The sequence below is a fragment of the Rhinatrema bivittatum genome, chromosome 6 (assembly GCF_901001135.1).
Source record: "Rhinatrema bivittatum chromosome 6, aRhiBiv1.1, whole genome shotgun sequence".
In the NCBI taxonomy this organism is placed as follows: domain Eukaryota; kingdom Metazoa; phylum Chordata; class Amphibia; order Gymnophiona; family Rhinatrematidae; genus Rhinatrema; species Rhinatrema bivittatum.
In genome coordinates, this window is record NC_042620.1 from 64,386,134 (window position 1) to 64,404,149 (window position 18,016).

The following is an 18,016-nucleotide window of genomic DNA, read 5'->3' on the forward strand; positions in this document are numbered from 1 at the left end:
GCAGCTGTAGCCTGGCGTCACTGTACCTGTGAACCCAAGATCTAACCCATTCTATAAAGAAACCTGACCCAGCACCTATTAAGGTATTATTCACACCACAGTTGGAGAAATGATGCTGCAGCTTAGTTTATAAACTTTAACATTTCACAATCCATTTAAAATTGGAAGGCAGTGATCTTCTGACTGTTCTGCTCCTTATCTATGGGATCTTCCCCCTGGAACTTCGTCCCTCGCTGAACTGCCTCGCAGAGCCTGGTAAAAAAAAACAAAAAAAACCAACAAATCTCTCACCCTTGGTCCCCATAAGTCAGAGTTAACAGAGGCATTTGTCGCCCGCCCCTGCCCTCCCTACCTTTTTCAATTTCAGAATCCTCCCATGGCCTTCAGGGATAATGCTCAGTCTCACAGAGCTGGAACCTGCAGGTGAAGCCTGTAACCATTCAGCAAAAGATTATCTCTGCCTGCCAATTCAGGCCTCTCTGTTAGGCCCAGAACTTGAACTATCCTAATAGGTTCCAGCCCTCACCTCATCCTGTGCTGCTGGCTCAGCTCTCCCTACCCATCCATACCTCCTACAACTGCACCTGAGACAACTTGCCTATTCCATTAACTATTATTACCCTTAAGTGTATGGATGGGCAGGTACGATCTTACCAGCGGACGAGGATGAAACTCTAACTTATTCACTTTTATCTTCACAATTATTTGGTAGTTACCCCAATCCCTCTTTCCTTCTGTACCTCCATTAGCCATTCTAGTGGGGGATTTATCTTGTTAAGACTTTGTCCAAAAGAGTAGATAAGGGAAGGAAGAAGCTGGGAATCAATGTCATGTGGATGTGCTCCACCCTTAGCTTCCCTGATCTGTCAGGAGCTATGGCAACTTGACGTAAGAACTCACAAAAATGTTTGTGGGGTCCCTGAAACCAGGTTCTTCTTCTAGATCACTGCTAACAACACATACCTTTATTATTCATTACCACAGTGAAACAATGATGTTGTTGTTGTTGTGTAATAAAAGTATGTGGAAACCTGTGAAATATATATGATGTGTCAAAATAAAATAATCGACCCAAATCTAGAGGACGGTGGTATCAAATACATATAAAGCCAACTGTGTAATCCACTGTCTCCTGCCTGTAATAGGCGATCATCACCATTCTGAAGCCTCATGGCACTGTAGAAATGTGAATAGTGGGAGTATGCTTGGTTAACCCCTGAAGAAGGCAGATATGCCGAAACATGGGCCATGCTGGGTCTTAACATTATTTAAAGCGCTTTCCATTGAGTTTTTTCTAACCATGCTATGATTATAGGTTAAGTAGTTAACAAGTTTTTTACCATTTCACTTTGGTGAAAAATGTTATATATATGAAAGCATTATAGGGAATTTTATTTCAGGAAAGTTAGGATGTGTGGTAGATGATAAGAACTTAAAGGCCATTTCTTTGATATTTTTGCAGGCAGAAGATAGTGGATTACATAGTTAGCTTTACATTTATTTGTCACCACACTCCTCTAGACATTGGGGTGGATTTTAAAAGGAGCGCGATTAGCCTACTTTTGTTTGCGCTCCAGGCGCAAACAAAAGTACGCTGGATTTTAGTAGATACGTGCGGAGCCGCGCGTATCTGCTAAAAACCTGGATCGGCGCGCGCAAGGCTATGGATTTTGTATAGCCGGCGCGCGCCGAGCCGCGCAGCCTACCCCCGTTCCCTCCAAGGCCGCTCCGAAATCGGAGCGGCCTCGGAGGGAACTTTCTTTTGCCCTCCCCTCACCTTCCCCTCCCTTCCCCTACCTAACCCACCCGCCCGGCCCTGTCTAAACCCCCCCCTTACCTTTGTCGGGGGATTTACGCCTCCCGGAGGGAGGCGTAAATCCCCGCGCGTCAGCGGGCCTCCTGCGCGCCGGGACGCGTCCTAGGGGCGGGTCCGGAGGGCGCGGTCACGCCCCCGGGCCGCAGCCACGCCCCCGGGCCCGCCCCCGGAACGCTCCCGACACGCCCCGAAAACGCCGCGCGGTTCGGGCCCGCCCCCGACACGCCCCCCGACATGCCCCCTCCGAAAACTCCAGGACTTACGCGAGTCCCGGGGCTCTGCGCGCGCCGGTAGGCCTATGTAAAATAGTAGGGATGTGAATCGTGTCCTCGATCGTCTTAACGATCGATTTCGGCTGGGAGGGGGAGGGAATCGTATTGTTGCCGTTTGGGGGGGTAAAATATCGTGAAAAATCGTGAAAAATCGTGAAAAATCTAAAAATCTAAAAATCGCAAAACCGGCACATTAAAACCCCCTAAAACCCACCCCCGACCCTTTAAATTAAATCCCCCACCCTCCCGAACCCCCCAAATGAGTTAAATAACCTGCGGGTCCAGCGGCGGTCCGGAACGGCAGCGGTCCGGAACGGGCTCCTGCTCCTGAATCTTGTTTTCTTCAGCCGGCGCCATTTTCGAAAATGGCGCCGAAAAATGGCGGCGGCCATAGACGAACACGATTGGACGGCAGGAGGTCCTTCCGGACCCCCGCTGGACTTTTGGCAAGTCTCGTGGGGGTCAGGAGGCCCCCCACAAGCTGGCCAAAAGTTCCTGGAGGTCCAGCGGGGGTCAGGGAGCGATTTCCCGCTGCGAATCGTTTTCGTACGGAAAATGGCGCCGGCCATACGCGTATGGCCGGCGCCATTTTCCGAACGGAAATGGCGCCGGCAGGAGATCGACTGCAGGAGGTCGTTCAGCGAGGGTTCCGGCGCCTCGCTGAACGACCTCCTGCAGTCGATCTCCTGCCGGCGCCATTTTCCGTACGAAAACGATTCGCGGCGGGAAATCGCTCCCTGACCCCCGCTGGACCTCCAGGAACTTTTGGCCAGCTTGTGGGGGGCCTCCTGACCCCCACGAGACTTGCCAAAAGTCCAGCGGGGGTCCGGAAGGACCTCCTGCCGTCCAATCGTGTTCGTCTATGGCCGCCGCCATTTTTCGGCGCCATTTTGGAAAATGGCGCCGGCTGAAGACAACAAGATTCAGGAGCAGGAGCCCGTTCCGGACCGCTGCCGTTCCGGACCGCCGCTGGACCCGCAGGTTATTTAACTCATTTGGGGGGGGTTTCGGGAGGGTGGGGGATTTAATTTAAAGGGTCGGGGGTGGGTTTTAGGGGGTTTTAGTGTGCCGGCTCACGATTCTAACGATTTATAACGATAAATCGTTAGAATCTCTATTGTATTGTGTTCCATAACGGTTTAAGACGATATTAAAATTATCGGACGATAATTTTAATCGTCCTAAAACGATTCACATCCCTATAAAATAGGCTTACCGGCGCGCAGGGCCCTGCTCGCGTAAATCCGCCCGGTTTTGGGCGGATTTACGCGAGCAGGGCTCTGAAAATCCGCCCCATTGGGCTGATTATTGTATTTTGACACCTCATCATATATATTTTATTATTGTGTTATTGAGGGGTGTTCGCTGTTTTTGAATTTGAGTAAACCTGTGAAATATCACAGAAATTATTTTTTAAAAATCATTTCTGTGCTCATTCTTCTTTGGTACAGCACGTATTCTCTGTTCCTGGGGCCTGAATATCGGGATCCCCAGGTCCCACAGTGACCATGTGACACAGAATCCTGAAGGTGCCACACAGCCATTCTTACAGTATCTGCTTTAATTACTACCTCAAAAGCAAAGAGGTCCATATTCAAAAGCCACTTAGACGGATATCTCAAAAGCTATTCATCTAAATGGTAAATTTGGCATATTCGGTCATTAATGCAGCTAAATTATAGCCGGATAATGACTTATCCGGCTATAATTTAACTGGATAAAAAGGTGGCATTCTAGGGGTGATCTGGGGAGAGATTGAGTTATCCAGATAACTTAGCTGAATAGTGTATATATGGCTAGTCAGATAATTATTTACCCAGATATCTTCAAAAGATATCTGGGTAAATAGTGTTGTTATAGCAAAAAAAAAAGAAAAGTAAAAATATGAAAGGGCACGTGGCCCGATCCACAATATCCCTAATTTAATATCTTCTGGCCCCATTGGACCGTGCATCTACCACCCCCCAACCCAAAGGTGCTGGTGGGAGGGTGCCTGTTTGATAACATTTTAGTTAATGGGAAAGGGGGGGCAGGACCTATGAGACTCGGCACCTTTTTAAATATCTAGATAGGGTTTGGGGTGGTAGATTCATGGCCGTTTGGGGCCAGAAGATATTTAATTAGCGATGTTGGGATCGGGCCATGGACACTTTTATATTTTTACTTTACTTTTACTTGCTATAAACAGCACTATTTACTTGGATATCTTTTGAATATACTAATCTGGGTATCTTCAGAAGGTATTTGTAATGGAAATCTTCTGTAATGGAAATCTTCAAAAGATATCTGGAAAACCTGTAACTTATCCAGCTGCATGTAGCCAGATATCTTTAAGCAAGTATATTCAGTAAGACATTTATCCAGCTGAATATGCATAACAAGTTATCTGGCTAGCATTAGCCGGATAACTTGTCAACTAACTTGCTTGTTGGATATGGACCTCATGTTCTCTTGATGTACTATTCCATTTTTTTTCCAGTTTTTAACATTGCTTACTCTTGGCTTTCTGAAAATGTACATGTTCTTTACAATCCTTTGCATTGAAAATGCTGAAAATTTCTGCAAAATTCAAGCGCTGACATGGTGGAGAATCCATCAAAATCCTGGAAGGTATGGTATAAATAATGATAATCATGCATATATCCCTCGGCTGGCTCAATGACTCAGTGGTAGTACATAAGAGGACCTGTGTTCAATTCCTAGACTCAGTTCTTGTGCCTCAGGTTGGCAGAGGCTGGCAATGTTGTGTAGCCAGGATTCACAGCGCCTGGGGAGGGGGGGTGGGGTGGAGGAAGAAGAGCAGAAGTCTTAGCTATTGCTCAACAGCAATACCTACTGGCTACACAAGTAACCACAAACTACTCCATTACTGTACATGCAAGTTGCCAGCAGACTGGAAGAGTTTCTTGAGGACTGATCATAGAATTTCAGAAGGAAATGCTACGTTTTAGTCTTTGCTCCTGAATTAATTTTGTCTTTTAGCTAAAACCTCCTCTGTGCATTAAAATCTCATTCTCTACTATTTTATCATGATTTGTACAACCTTTGCGGTAAATTTTCAAAGGGGCGCAGGGGCGTCCATGTGCGCGCGGTTCCCAGCATGCACACATGGACGCGTCGATTTTAGAACGTGTGTGTCAACGCGCGCATGTTATAAAACTGGCTACCCGCGTGCACATGCACGCCCAATTTTATATTGGTGTGCGCATGTGCCGACTCGCACGCTCAAGGGGGGAGGGATTTTAATTAGAAGCGTGCGGTGATGCAATCGGGCCTTCTCAGTTCCCTCCCAGTCTGCTTCTTTATTGGAGCGGACTGGGAGGGAACTTCCCTAACCCCCTAACTATCCTTCCTCCCTCTTCCCCTCTCCGCCCCGACCCCTAACCCCCACAACACACCTAAACTTTTTTTATTTTACAACTTACCTCCTCTCACGAGCAGAAGTAAGATCTGCATGCTGGCCGGCTGCCGGCACACACTTCACCGAGATAGCTGTCCCGGCCCGCCCCGGCCCACCCCTTTTTCCAAACCCAGCTCATGGCTGGACCACTTGGAATTTACACGCATATCTCATGGTATTGGCGTGCGCTGGGCTTCAAAAATTGACCCATTTGTGTATATCTTAATTTGCAGTCTTATTAACATGTTCCTCATTGGTTGTTGAGATCTTTTAGATTTTTAAATTAAATACTATGGGGCAGGTTTTCAAAAGGTTACGTGCGCCGGGCCTATTTTCAAAAGGCCCGATCGATGCGCTTAAAGCCCCGGCAAGCGTGTGAGTCCCGGGGCTTGCAAAAAGGGGCGGGGAGGTCCGGGGGTGGGGTGGGGGTCAGAGGCTCCCAGCACAGCAGCCATTTGCTGCTGTGCCGGTTATCGCGCACCGGCAATTGGCCAGCTGAAGTAAGTTTTAAAACAAAAGAAACAAAAAGAAACAAAGGTAGGGGGGAAAGGGTGGGGGAGGTAGGGGAAGGTGGGGTGGAGGGGTAGGGAATGGGGGAAGGCAGTGTGGCGCACATGTACGCCCACACGTACGACTGAAAATCTACCCCTATATCTATAATGTTTCGCTCAGAGAGCATAAATGAGTTTTAGGTTCTACATGGAAGTGTCAACGTACACCAAGCTATTAGGAAACCAGTGCTGCTTTTTGAATTCCTTTGTTTAGGTGCTCTAAGGTTTTCAGAGAAAAGTGATAGCAATAATTTAAAAATATATATTTCAGACTGGGTCACAGCATTTCCAATGGTAGATCTTTTGCTCCTGTATAAAGTATGTGAAATATATGACAATTTTACTGTATTTTGGATAATTAGTTTACAAACCTAGGTGTCCACATTCACTGTTTACAAAAGACAGTATTACATGCATCAAACATATTTTCTAAAATGTAAGTTCTGGAATCTGCATGGTGGAGACTATCTCTGTATATACACAATGGCAGCTGATAATCATCATCACATACAAACCATTAAGTTGAATATTTCCAGGAATCCTTATGTACATTTCCTTTGTTAGTTATTATAATTTATTATATATTATGCACCACTGTGAAACAGGAAAGCACTGTCATTACAGGCCATCTCTGGTCAGCTGGCTATGACTGATGTCATTAAGACAGCTTCTTTCATTAAAGTCAATGACATCACAAAAGTACCCTAATATTTACAAACCAGACCAGAACAGCCCGAGACAGTCAATTTGATATTCTAATAAACTTTGCATATAGCATAAACAGAATACATGATGACTTTCCATTTGCTGTATAGATTTTGAATGCTCACTTCATAAGACATGATTTATAGAAAACCGTCTCCTTGCTCGTGCTCAATAAGAACAAAATATTGATTAAGCCAAAACCATGTATTTTCTTTCACTCTCATGAATCTATTTACTTATTACAAGCACCTTCAAGTTGTAATATCATTTTTCATGGGTTCAGGGAAGTTCACATGACTGAGCATAAAATAAGCTAGTGTCCTCCAAAGTAATCAATAGTTCACATACGTCTGGATTTTAAAAGCGCTATGTGCGCAAATTCCGGCCTTTACGTGCATGGCTGGGCCTTGTGCGCGCCGGGCGAATTTTCGAAGAGGCCCGGCAACGCATGTAAAGGCCGGTACATGATATAAGTGACGGGCCTCTTTGAAGGGGTAGGCCGGGGGGGGGGGGGGGGGGGAACGGCAGGCCGGGACAGCGCCATTGTTGGCAGCCGGCGCATGCAACTTACTTCAGCTCCCGAGCTGAAGTAAGTTGCAAACCAAAGAAAAACCCCCAAAAAAGGTAGGGTTAGGGGTGGGGAAGAGAAGGGAAGAGGGAGGGAGTTTAGATAGGAGGGGAGGGAAGACCCCTCCCAGTCTGCTCCTTAATTGGAACGGATTGGGAGGAATCTGGGGCAGCCCGAATGCATTGCCGCAAAATATTCAACTTGCATAATTTCTCCACCCCCCCTTGCGCGTGCCGCCTGCACATACATGCGCGAATTATAAAATCCGCGCACACGTGTGCAAGGCTCTCAGATTTTAGAACATGCTCGCACCGATGTGTGCATGTTATAAAATTATCATGTCCACGTGTGTGTGCACACTTTATAAAATCTACCCCATAGTAAGTGTGTATGATGTCATTAAACTTCTTTACACAATATTCTTTCAAATGGCAAACAAAAAAATCCATGTTCATTCAAAAATCTAAAAACATTGACTTCCAGATAGTTAAGGAAGCAGATATAGATCACACAGTGCAGAAATTGTTCCCCTTCCTGGTAGTCATACAGGTATCACAAAGTGTTAAAGACAAAGAGATCCAATCTCCACAGAGCCCTATATATATTTTCAGGCTTTATTAAAAACAAATTGCACAATATTCTATAAAATGCCATTTCATAACACAGCAGAAAACAATGCATATTAAAATGGATTTATCTATAACACATTATATACACAAACATTTTATTTAGCCTCCAGATGCATTAAAACACTAGTTTGGCTGCAAACATTTTGCACTATTATCTGTTTGTTCTCCATCCCTGAGTGGAATAAAGCATCTCTAGCTTCTGCTTTATTGGATAGATGGCACCATGTAGCATATTTCCCATGTTAGTTTGAATTACAGCTGTTTATCTTGCAGCTTTCTTTAAGATTAATTAAATGCAAATGTAACTCCGTGAATCATGGGAATACCTGCCAGACCCCTTATTAATACCTTCACTTAAAAACCCCTGTGCCAGAGAGTCATTAATTTGAGAAAAAAAAAAAAAAAAGAAAGAAAGTGCTAAAGCAGTCCTTTCCCTACAAACAATCCATGGATGGCTGCCCAATTAGTCCAGTAGCACTCTGATCCTCCTTTCAGGCCCTGTGGCCCTTTGAGGACACAATAAGGCTCCAATGATAACCTGGCAACCTAGGTAGAAATCCAGCCAAGTGTGAGCGTTTGAAGCTGTAGTTTGGCTGCCATCGTGTCGGCAAAAAAAAAAGAATTCAGGCACCATGTCATCCAGTACAAAGGATAAAAACAGATTCAACCGGAAATTCAATGTGGCACCACATATGGGATATATGAGTGCGGTTATACAACAGGCCACATATTTTTTTTGAACAGTCTCCTGCATGTGATGCCGAGGACATGTGTAACCATCATAACATCTCTTCGAATCTGTATTTAATTTGAGTTGGGGTGGTGGCAGGGATTGGAGATCTGAAGCCGCCACAGGTTTGTGGCAGATGGCTCAGTGTCAGCTATGACAAGCAGCCAGGCTTAGCTTCCTCTGCAGATTTTCTTTTCTCTCTGATCAGGTAAATATGGGCACAGTCTGGAAAGTTCTACAGATTCTGCCTTAGGCTGCAAGTTTGTGACTTAGCCCCATCTGTCACAAAATCTTCCCTAGGTTCTGCTGTGAGTAGAAACCTGAATTTACCACGTAGTGCTGCCCAAGAAAATGGAGCCATCTCACCCTATGAAAGAAAGAAATTAAGGAATATTAACTGCTGAAACACAAAACAAAAACTGCCTTTTGTACAAGTAAAAGACCTGCTTAAATTATAAACACATTTATATTGTATTCAGAGATTTCTCTCTCTCGCCCCTCTTCCCAAAGTACCTTCAGCACAAACATTACAATAATAGACTCAAACAAATTCTTGCCCTGTAATTGCACAGAAGTAGTCAGAACCCATAAGGATAATCATAGTATCATGGACTAGCATAAATTGTATAAACATACATCAGTGCTTTCTCCTGTGCTCGCAATTCTGCAGCACCAACACAGTAGCAGCTTTCCTAATTTTTTTTTTTCACCTGAAACTGCTGCTTTTAATTTTTACTCTTTTTTTTTTCCTGAGGAGATTTTTTTTTTCCTGCCCCTACAAAGCCTCTTTCTTTTTAACTCTCCATCTGGCTTTCATCAAGGATACATCATGCATAACTTCCAATAGTTCTCCCTGTTCTTTCCCATATCCCCTCCCAAGTACTGTGTTAAACCAACTGAGGCCACTGGGTGTTACTGTCGCAGAAGTGCTTGAATTAGCCCAGGGGGTGCCAGACCCTTCTCACAGGCTCCAGAAATGGAAGATGGCACTCAGACCTGGGCTTACCAAACTGCCAGCACGGATCGCCTAGCTAGCTGAATGGCCCCTAGATTCAACCAACCAAGCTGCAGAGATGGCCAAGCTCAATCAAGCTGCAGAGATGGCCTTGCAAGATTGATGCCACGTTACTCAACGAAGACTGCCGCTGAAAGCTTTTGCTGTGAAAATAATTCTTTTCACCAGCGTTTTATCAATAGAGATGTGGGTATTTTGATTTTCAAATTTCACTTACTGTTGAGCCACAGTAGGCAATTCACATTTGCGCCCGTACAATTTTGGCCGCTAAAAAAGAATCTGAACAGGTGGGTTAAATTGTGATCGTGATTCTTTTAGTGATGTGTACACCAATCCAGTGGGAGGTGGACAGAGAGCGCTAACTTATTTCAGATCGGTCACCAACGTTCAGAAGGAAATCACTTTTGGTCACTGTCCACCCTCTATTAGATTTGTACCCATCACCTGCAGATGTGCCAATTCCCTAAAGTAATCCAGCTGCTAAGAATATTTTGAATTTACATGTTTACAAATGTGTTTAATTTCTACAAAAAAAAAGAAAAGAAAACAAGCCATTCAAGTTTCACAGATATTGACCAAATGTGCCAGGACGTATATTGAATAAAATGTAATAAAAATTTCTAAATAAGGAGCTAATTGTCAAAGACGTTGCACGCGTAAATGTAATATACTATTGTAGCAATTTTCAAAAGCCATTTGAGTAAAATGCACTTACGTGAGTAAATCCTAAGGACATTTCAATAGCATATATTGTAGTAATTTTCAAAAGCCCACATACTTGAGAAAATGGCATTAATTCGACTAAAACCCAGTTTGATGCATGTAAATTTTTTAAAATCAGGCTCTAAGTGTATATGAAAAACAGAGTGCTTGCTAGTTCAATCCCTTCAAACTTTGCTGCCTCTGCTTTTTGAAACCTTTACATATAAACACCCCATTTCTTTCTGCCTACAGCTTAAGTTCATTGGACAGAATAAAAGAGGATAGAAAGAGCAATGCCGTAGTACATAAGAATTTTTAATATTTTAAAGGGTGGAGGAAGGAAGGGTAAAGGCATTGCCACTGTGCCGAGGCATTTTTAAAAATGTTAAAGGCAGGAAGGAGGAAAGCAAATCACTTCTATACAGAGATATTTTTATCTGTTTTAATAGGTGGAGAGAGGGAGAAAAGGGAACTATAGCTGTTGGAGGAGGGGGAGGAGAGGTTGGAAGGTGGGCAATTTAAAAAAATCAAGGGGGAGGGATCAGCTTTTTTTTTTTTTTTAAATGACTTAGCGGGATAGTGAACGATTTACCAGAAATAGCAAATCTAGTCAGTCAAATTTGAATTGGCTAGAGTTAGGAAGGTTTTCAGCTGAATACCTAGCCAATTAAGGTCAGCTGAATATTCCTCTAGAGATAGTCAGTTATCTTATCTGCCCAGTAGGTCTTTGAATAGCGTATTTTCAGTGTATAAGTTGCATTTTTTTCACCAATTTTTATTGGTGTGACTTATACACTGGTGCAACATATCTGCTGTTTTTTTCTCTCTCACAGAGTTTCCCTACCGCTCCCTCCGTGCAGCCTCCAGAACATAACTATGTCTATGGCGCATTCACCACCCACCTATTGTGCATGCTCCTAAGTTGCTGTCTTTTATTATCAGTCACACAGTATTTCCTTACCATTCCCTCCGTGAAGCCTCCTGAATTCAACTATGTCAGCCACGCGTTCACCACCTGCCCATTGTGCATGCTCCTCCAGCCACTGTCTCTCAGTCACATGTATGACAAAGGGGCGCGACTTATACACCGGTGCAACCAATCTGCTAACGTTTTCAGCAACATTCCTATTTATAGCAGGGTGTGACATACACTGGTGCGACTTATACACCGGAAAATATGGTAGCTACATATATAAGTTATGCTAATTTATCTTTTTTGATTTATTATCCAGAATTTCTGTTTATGAGAATGTACTGCCTTGTTTTCTTTTGACAGATTTTATGTTCTAAGAATCAACACTTGTATACTTATGTTTATGACAATATTGGATTATAGGGCCTCATTTTCTAAAGTATCGCAGGCCATACTTTAGGTAATGAGGGGCGGGGGGCCAAAACGGGGGGCGGTTCTGCGCTAGCCGGCAGCAATCGCACCGCCGCGGTGCGATCGCTGCCGGTTTCGCACCCAATAGTGCCACCATAGAAGGTGTAGCTATTGGGCGTGAAATAGGACGCGAAAAGGCCCTTACCTTTTCGTCATCCGCGGCATCTTCGTGGAGTCGGCCCCGGTGACGCCCCGACTCCTCCTCTTCCAGGGACGACTCCGCCCCATCTTGGTATCGCACGCGATAAGGGACTTTTCGCGTGCGATCCATCTGGTAAATGACCCCCATAGTTTGAAATATTGATTACTGAAAGGTCACATGACCTATAATTTTTTAACTGTTTTATACATACGAACGTATCTTTCTATGTATCTCTATATATTTGTGTGTGTAGAAGTTAATGGGGTAGAGTATCACTAATATGTATAGCATTATTGCCAATTATATATATATATATATAAAATAAAAAACAACATGTAAAGGCAGTTATACTAATTGAAAGTGTTCCTAAAGAATAAATATTGTACAAACAAATGCAAGAACATTATACAGATTCACAGAGAATACAGGTAAATTATCTTTATTAGTATATACCAAATTTAAAATATCACAAAGAAAAATTATTAGTTGTTAATTATAAATAGCTGCTGAATAAAAGTACTATGTCATCTAAACACATGAAGTCCTTAAGACTTTTATCCTCTATGCAATTTTTTCTCTCTTGTATCATAATTTCAAACAACTTCTGGATTTCTTTTATCTTTTTTTTCTTTTATAAAACTAGGCCATCTTTATTAATGACACATCTTCATGCATATTTTTTTTATTACTATTTTTATAACTCGACAGTTTCAGCTGCCCATTTCTGGGGGTTCATATTCAGCCACTTTCTGGCTGAGCAAGTTAGCCAGATAAGCTTATCGACTAACTTGGCTAAGATATTAAGTTGCATGGTCACACCGCTGAATATACTTACCTATATAATAGTTAGCCGGAGAAGTTTGTCTGGCTAACTTTAGACCAACTAAATAGCAGGTCTAACTTATCCAGCTAACTTAGGGCCTCATTTACTAAGCATTTTTCCCATAAACACAGAATGGGAGAAAAACCTTAGTAAATCAGGCCCTATGCCAGATATGGCTGAATATTGGCACTTATCTGATTCCTCAAAATGCTATAAATTTAGCAGAAATAATGCCCGTGATAAAAAAGGGGGCATGGTTAGGATAATTTCCCTGTTCCTGTATCGCATAGTAATTTCTGCAATGCATGATACATTTATCGCACCCACGCTATTTTTCACATCGCTCGCTGATTAATCCACTGCAGGCACGTTACCGAATGAAAAGGCAGCTACGTAGAGAGGGCATCAAGCTAGTTAGAGTGAACATTGTAAAAATCAACTCCGTTTTTAAATTTCATTGCTCCTAATGACAGAAAATCTTCACTGATGTCAACTTTGCTGTTTGTATCTCTGTGCATGTAAAACTGCCCCCCAAAACCTACTCTACCCCCAAACCTCACCCCAAGTTATAGGTGCCTCCTCTTACAGTGGTATAAATAGTAATCTTACTTAATGGCCTCTACAGAGTCTGTCTCCCCTCCCCCTCTCTCCACTTGCATAGCAAATATGAAATTTGCATATTAATGCGTGTTGCGCTATTTAGCACGTGCATTATGGCCTTACGTTAAGGCCCTAATGCGAAATGATAAATGACCCCTAGGTTAGCTGGATAAGTAGCTCTGCCCTTGTTCTGCCTCTCACTTATCCGAATAATTTTTAGCTGGATAAAACATTATGTGGATAAGTGGCAGCCACTGAACACAGCCAAATATTGAAACAACTTAGCTGGATAAGTCTGAGGGGCTTAAGCTCACATTGCTCACAACAAGTTGCTGAGGCCATGAACTCAGTGAATGCATCCCCCCACGATGGGCCAGATGAAGGAACAAAATACAGAACTGAATGGTCTCCTGAACAGGTTCAGCTGGACCAAGAAAATGGGTTACTACAGATCTTGTCTCAGCACTTAGATGTGATTTAAGCCCAATCTCCAGCTTCAGTCCCAGTATCGACTCTGGTGAACCCTGCATCAGCACCCATGTGGACCATGGAATCCATAATACAGCTTCCACTACCTCTGAGGTATATTGGGGACCCCAAGTAATGCAGAGGGTTCCTTGGAAGTCTGCAAGATGCATTTTGACTTACAGCCAGCACTTTTTTCCTGATCATGTCAAGATTACGTATATCCTTTCCTTGTTGGATGGTCCCACTCTTACCTGGGCTTCACCCTTGTGGGAACAAGATGAATTACTTCTCAGCACCTTGGATAATTTCATACAATTTCACCTGATCTTTGACCAACCTGGGCATGTCTCATCCACAGCCACAGAACTTCTTCATATTCAAGGCAGTTGCTCAGTCAGAAAGCATTCTGGACCTCACGCGTCACCTAGATAGGATTTTAGACAGTGCTGGGGAGGAGCCGGCTGGTATGGAACATGTAGGCACCAACGACATAAGAAAATATGGGAGGGAGGTTCTGGAAGCCACATTTAGGCTCTTAGGTAGAAAGTCTAAATCCAGAACCTCCAGGGCAGCATTCTCTGAAATGTTCCCTGTTCCACACGCAGGTCCCCAGAAGCAGGCAGAGCTCTGGAGTCTCAATGTGTGGATGAGATGATGGTGCAAGGGAGAGGGATTCAGTTTTGTAAGGAACTGGGGATCCTTTTGGGGAATGGGGAGTCTCTTCCGAAGGGATGGGCTCCACCTTAACCAGGGTGGAACCAGACTGCTGGCGCTAACCTTTAAAAAGGAGATAGAGCAGCTTTTAAACTAGAACAAAGGGGAAAGCCGACAGTCGCTCAGCAGGGCATGGTTCGGAGGGAGGAATATTCAAAGGATTCTAATGATGCATTAGAATTAGGGCATCCCGACAGTGAGGTTCCAATAATAAGAAAAGTAGTCCAAGTGCCTGAAACTGAAAATGCACCTGAGCTAAAAAATTCTAACTTATCCTTATCAATTAAAAAGCAGAATGAAAATACAAATAAAAAAAAACTTTTAAAGGTTTGTTTGCTAATGCCAGAAGTCTAAAAAGTAAGATGGGAGAATTAGAATGTATAGCAGTAAATGACGATATAGACTTAATTGGCATCTCAGAGACATGGTGGAAGGAGGATAACCAAGGGACAGTTTTACACCGGGATACAAATTATATTGCAACGACAGAGAGGAGCATCTGGGAGGCGGGGTGGCACTTTATGTCTGGGATGGCATAGAGTCCAACAAGATACAAATCCTGCATGAGACTAAGTGCACAATCAAATCTTTATGGGTAGAAATCCCTTGTGTGTTGGGGAAGAGTATAGTAGGCGTATAGTATCGTGTTCATCTGGCCAAGATGGTGAGATGAACATTGAAATGCTAAGAGAAATTAGGGAAGCTAACCAAATTGGTAGTGTCGTAATAACGGGAGATTTCAATTAACCAAATATTGACTGGCTAAATGTAACATCAGGACATGCTAGACAGATCGAGTTCCTGGACTATGCTTCTAGGATGGTATTTCTTAACAATGACCACGCCTCTTGCGCACCTTTTACCTTTGTAACTGCTCCTTTCAGTTTTTTCTAACAATTTTTCTCATTTTATTAAAGTTTCTCTTTTGAATGTTTAGCACGAGAGCCATGGATTTGCTTACTATCCCCCTTCCAGTCATTAATTCAAATTTGATCATATTATGATCACTATTGCCAAGCGGCCCCATCACCGTTACCTCTCTCACCAAATCCTGTGCTCCACTGAGAATTAGATCTGAACCAATTGCTCCATAAAAATGTCATTTATTCCATCCAGGAACTTTATATCTCTAGCATGTACCAATGATACATTTACCCAGTCAATATTGGGGTAATTGAAGTCTCCCATCATTACCGCACTACCAATTTGGTTAGCTTCCCTAATTTCTCTTAGCATTTCACTGTCAGTCTCACCATCTTGACCAGGTAGATGGTAGTATACTCCTATCACTATAGTCTTCCCTGACACACAAGGGATTTTTATCCATAAAGATTCAATTGTGCATTTAGTCTCATGCAGGATGTGTATCCTGTTGGACTCTATGCCATTTCAGACATAAAGCACCACACCGCCTCACGGGTGCTCCTCTCTGTCATTGCGATATAATTTGTACCCCGGTATAGCACTGTCCCATTGGTTGTCCTCCTTCCACTATGTCTCTGAGATGCCAATTAAGTCTATGTCATCATTCACTGCTATACATTCTATTTCTATCTTACTTCTTAGACTTCTGTCATTACCATACAAAAATTTCAAAGTTTGTTTTTCGTTTGTATTTTCATTCTGCTTTTCAATTGATAGGGATAAGTTGGAATTTTTTTTAGCTCAGCTGAGTTTTTAGTTGCAGGCACTTGGGCTACTTTTCTTATAATTAGAACCTCACTGTCATGATGCTTTAATTCTAATGCATCATTAGAATCCTTTGAAGATACCTCTCTCTGAACTATGCGCTGCTGAGCGACTGTCAGCTTTCCCCTTTGTTCTAGTTTAAAAGCTGCTCTATCTCCTTTTTAAAAGTTAGCGCCAGCAGTCTGGTTCCACCCAGGTTAAGGGGGAGACCATCCCTTTGGAAGAGACTCCCCCTTCTCCAAAAGGTTCCCAACAAAACTGAATCCCTATTCTTTGCACAATCGTCTCATCCACGCATTGAGACTCCGGATCTCTGCCTGACTCTGGTGACCTGCACAATTTTCTCAGTGGAAGGGAGTGGGCAGTGGAGTGCCTCAGGGATCTGTATTGGGACCCTTACTTTTCAATATATTTATAAATGATCTGGAAAGAAATACGACAAGTGAGGTAAATAAATTTGCAGATGATACAAAATTGTTCAGAGTAGTTAAATCACAAGCAGATTGTGATAAATTATAGAAAGATCTTCTGAGACTGGAAAATTGGGTATCCAAATGGCAGATGAAATTTAATGTGGATAAGTGCAAGGTGATGTATATAGGAAAAAATAACCCATGCTATAGTATCACAATGTTAGGTTCCAATTTAGGAGCTACCACCCAAGAAAGAGATCTAGGCGTCATTTATTTATTTTTGATTTTTATAGACCGGAGTTCCTGTATCAGATACAAATCACTTCGGTTTACATTTAACAGAAAAACTGCCCTAGGGCTTACATAGAACATGAAACAATGAGCTAATACATTAAGCATATAATAAAATAAAATAAAATTTGTAAAACTCATATAGTCAATAAATGCATATCGTAAGAACATAACAAGAAACCAGACTAAAGTTATTTACAGAATCACTCTATAGACCAAATTGGCCAGGGCATATTAGGGTTTCTCTATTCGCCAGAAGGGTATTCGGTAGGGCATTTGAGTTCGTTGTAGATAATGATGATTGTATGGGCAGAGGAGTAATGTGGGAGGGAGGAGGCCTCCTCCAGGTAAGAATGAAGTGTTGTGAGGGTGCATTTACGGAAGGGATGCAACCGGGTGTTGGTAAGTGAGGACCAAGGGAGGGAGGGATATAAGGCTTGTTTGGATAGGATTGCATTTCTTAAAGTAGGGCTGGACTAAGGCAAGTTATGATTGGGAATGGTTTATGTATCTGTGAAGGCTTGGCTGAAGAGCCATGTTTTAAGTTTTTTCTTAAATTCCGGGTGGTTTGGTTCAAGTCTAAGGTCTGGAGGGAGCGCATTCCATTGGTGAGGTCCAGCCACAGATAAAGCTCGTTTTCCAAGAGGTTTTTATTAGGGATGTGAATCGTGTCCTCGATCGTCTTAACGATCGATTTCGGCTGGGAGGGGGAGGGAATCATATTGTTGCCGTTTGGGGGGGTAAAATATCGTGAAAAATCGTGAAAAATCGTGAAAAATCGAAAAATCGCAAAACCGGCACATTAAAACCCCCTAAAACCCACCCCCGACCCTTTAAATTAAATCCCCCACCCTCCCGAACCCCCCCCCAAATGACTTAAATAACCTGCGGGTCCAGCGGCGGTCCGGAACGGCAGCGGTCCGGAACGGGCTCCTGCTCCTCAATCTTGTTGTCTTCAGCCGGCGCCATTTTCCAAAATGGCGCCGAAAAATGGCGGCGGCCATAGACGAACACGATTGGACGGCAGGAGGTCCTTCCGGACCCCCGCTGGACTTTGGCAAGTCTCGTGGGGGTCAGGAGGCCCCCCACAAGCTGGCCAAAAGT

General features: G+C 43.3%; 1 protein-coding gene across 2 annotated transcripts in view; it reads right to left on the minus strand.

Moving 5' to 3' along the window:
* Positions 1–7,452: 7,452 nt before the first annotated feature.
* GTDC1 (glycosyltransferase like domain containing 1) overlaps positions 7,453–18,016 on the minus strand; it is a 710,677-nt gene continuing 700,113 nt past the window's right edge. For both annotated transcript variants that reach the window (XM_029605412.1, XM_029605413.1), the window contains one exon: positions 7,453–9,038. In XM_029605412.1, the coding sequence (XP_029461272.1) occupies positions 8,907–9,038 (132 nt within the window). In that variant the 3' untranslated portion in view covers positions 7,453–8,906. The remainder of the gene's footprint in view (positions 9,039–18,016) is intronic.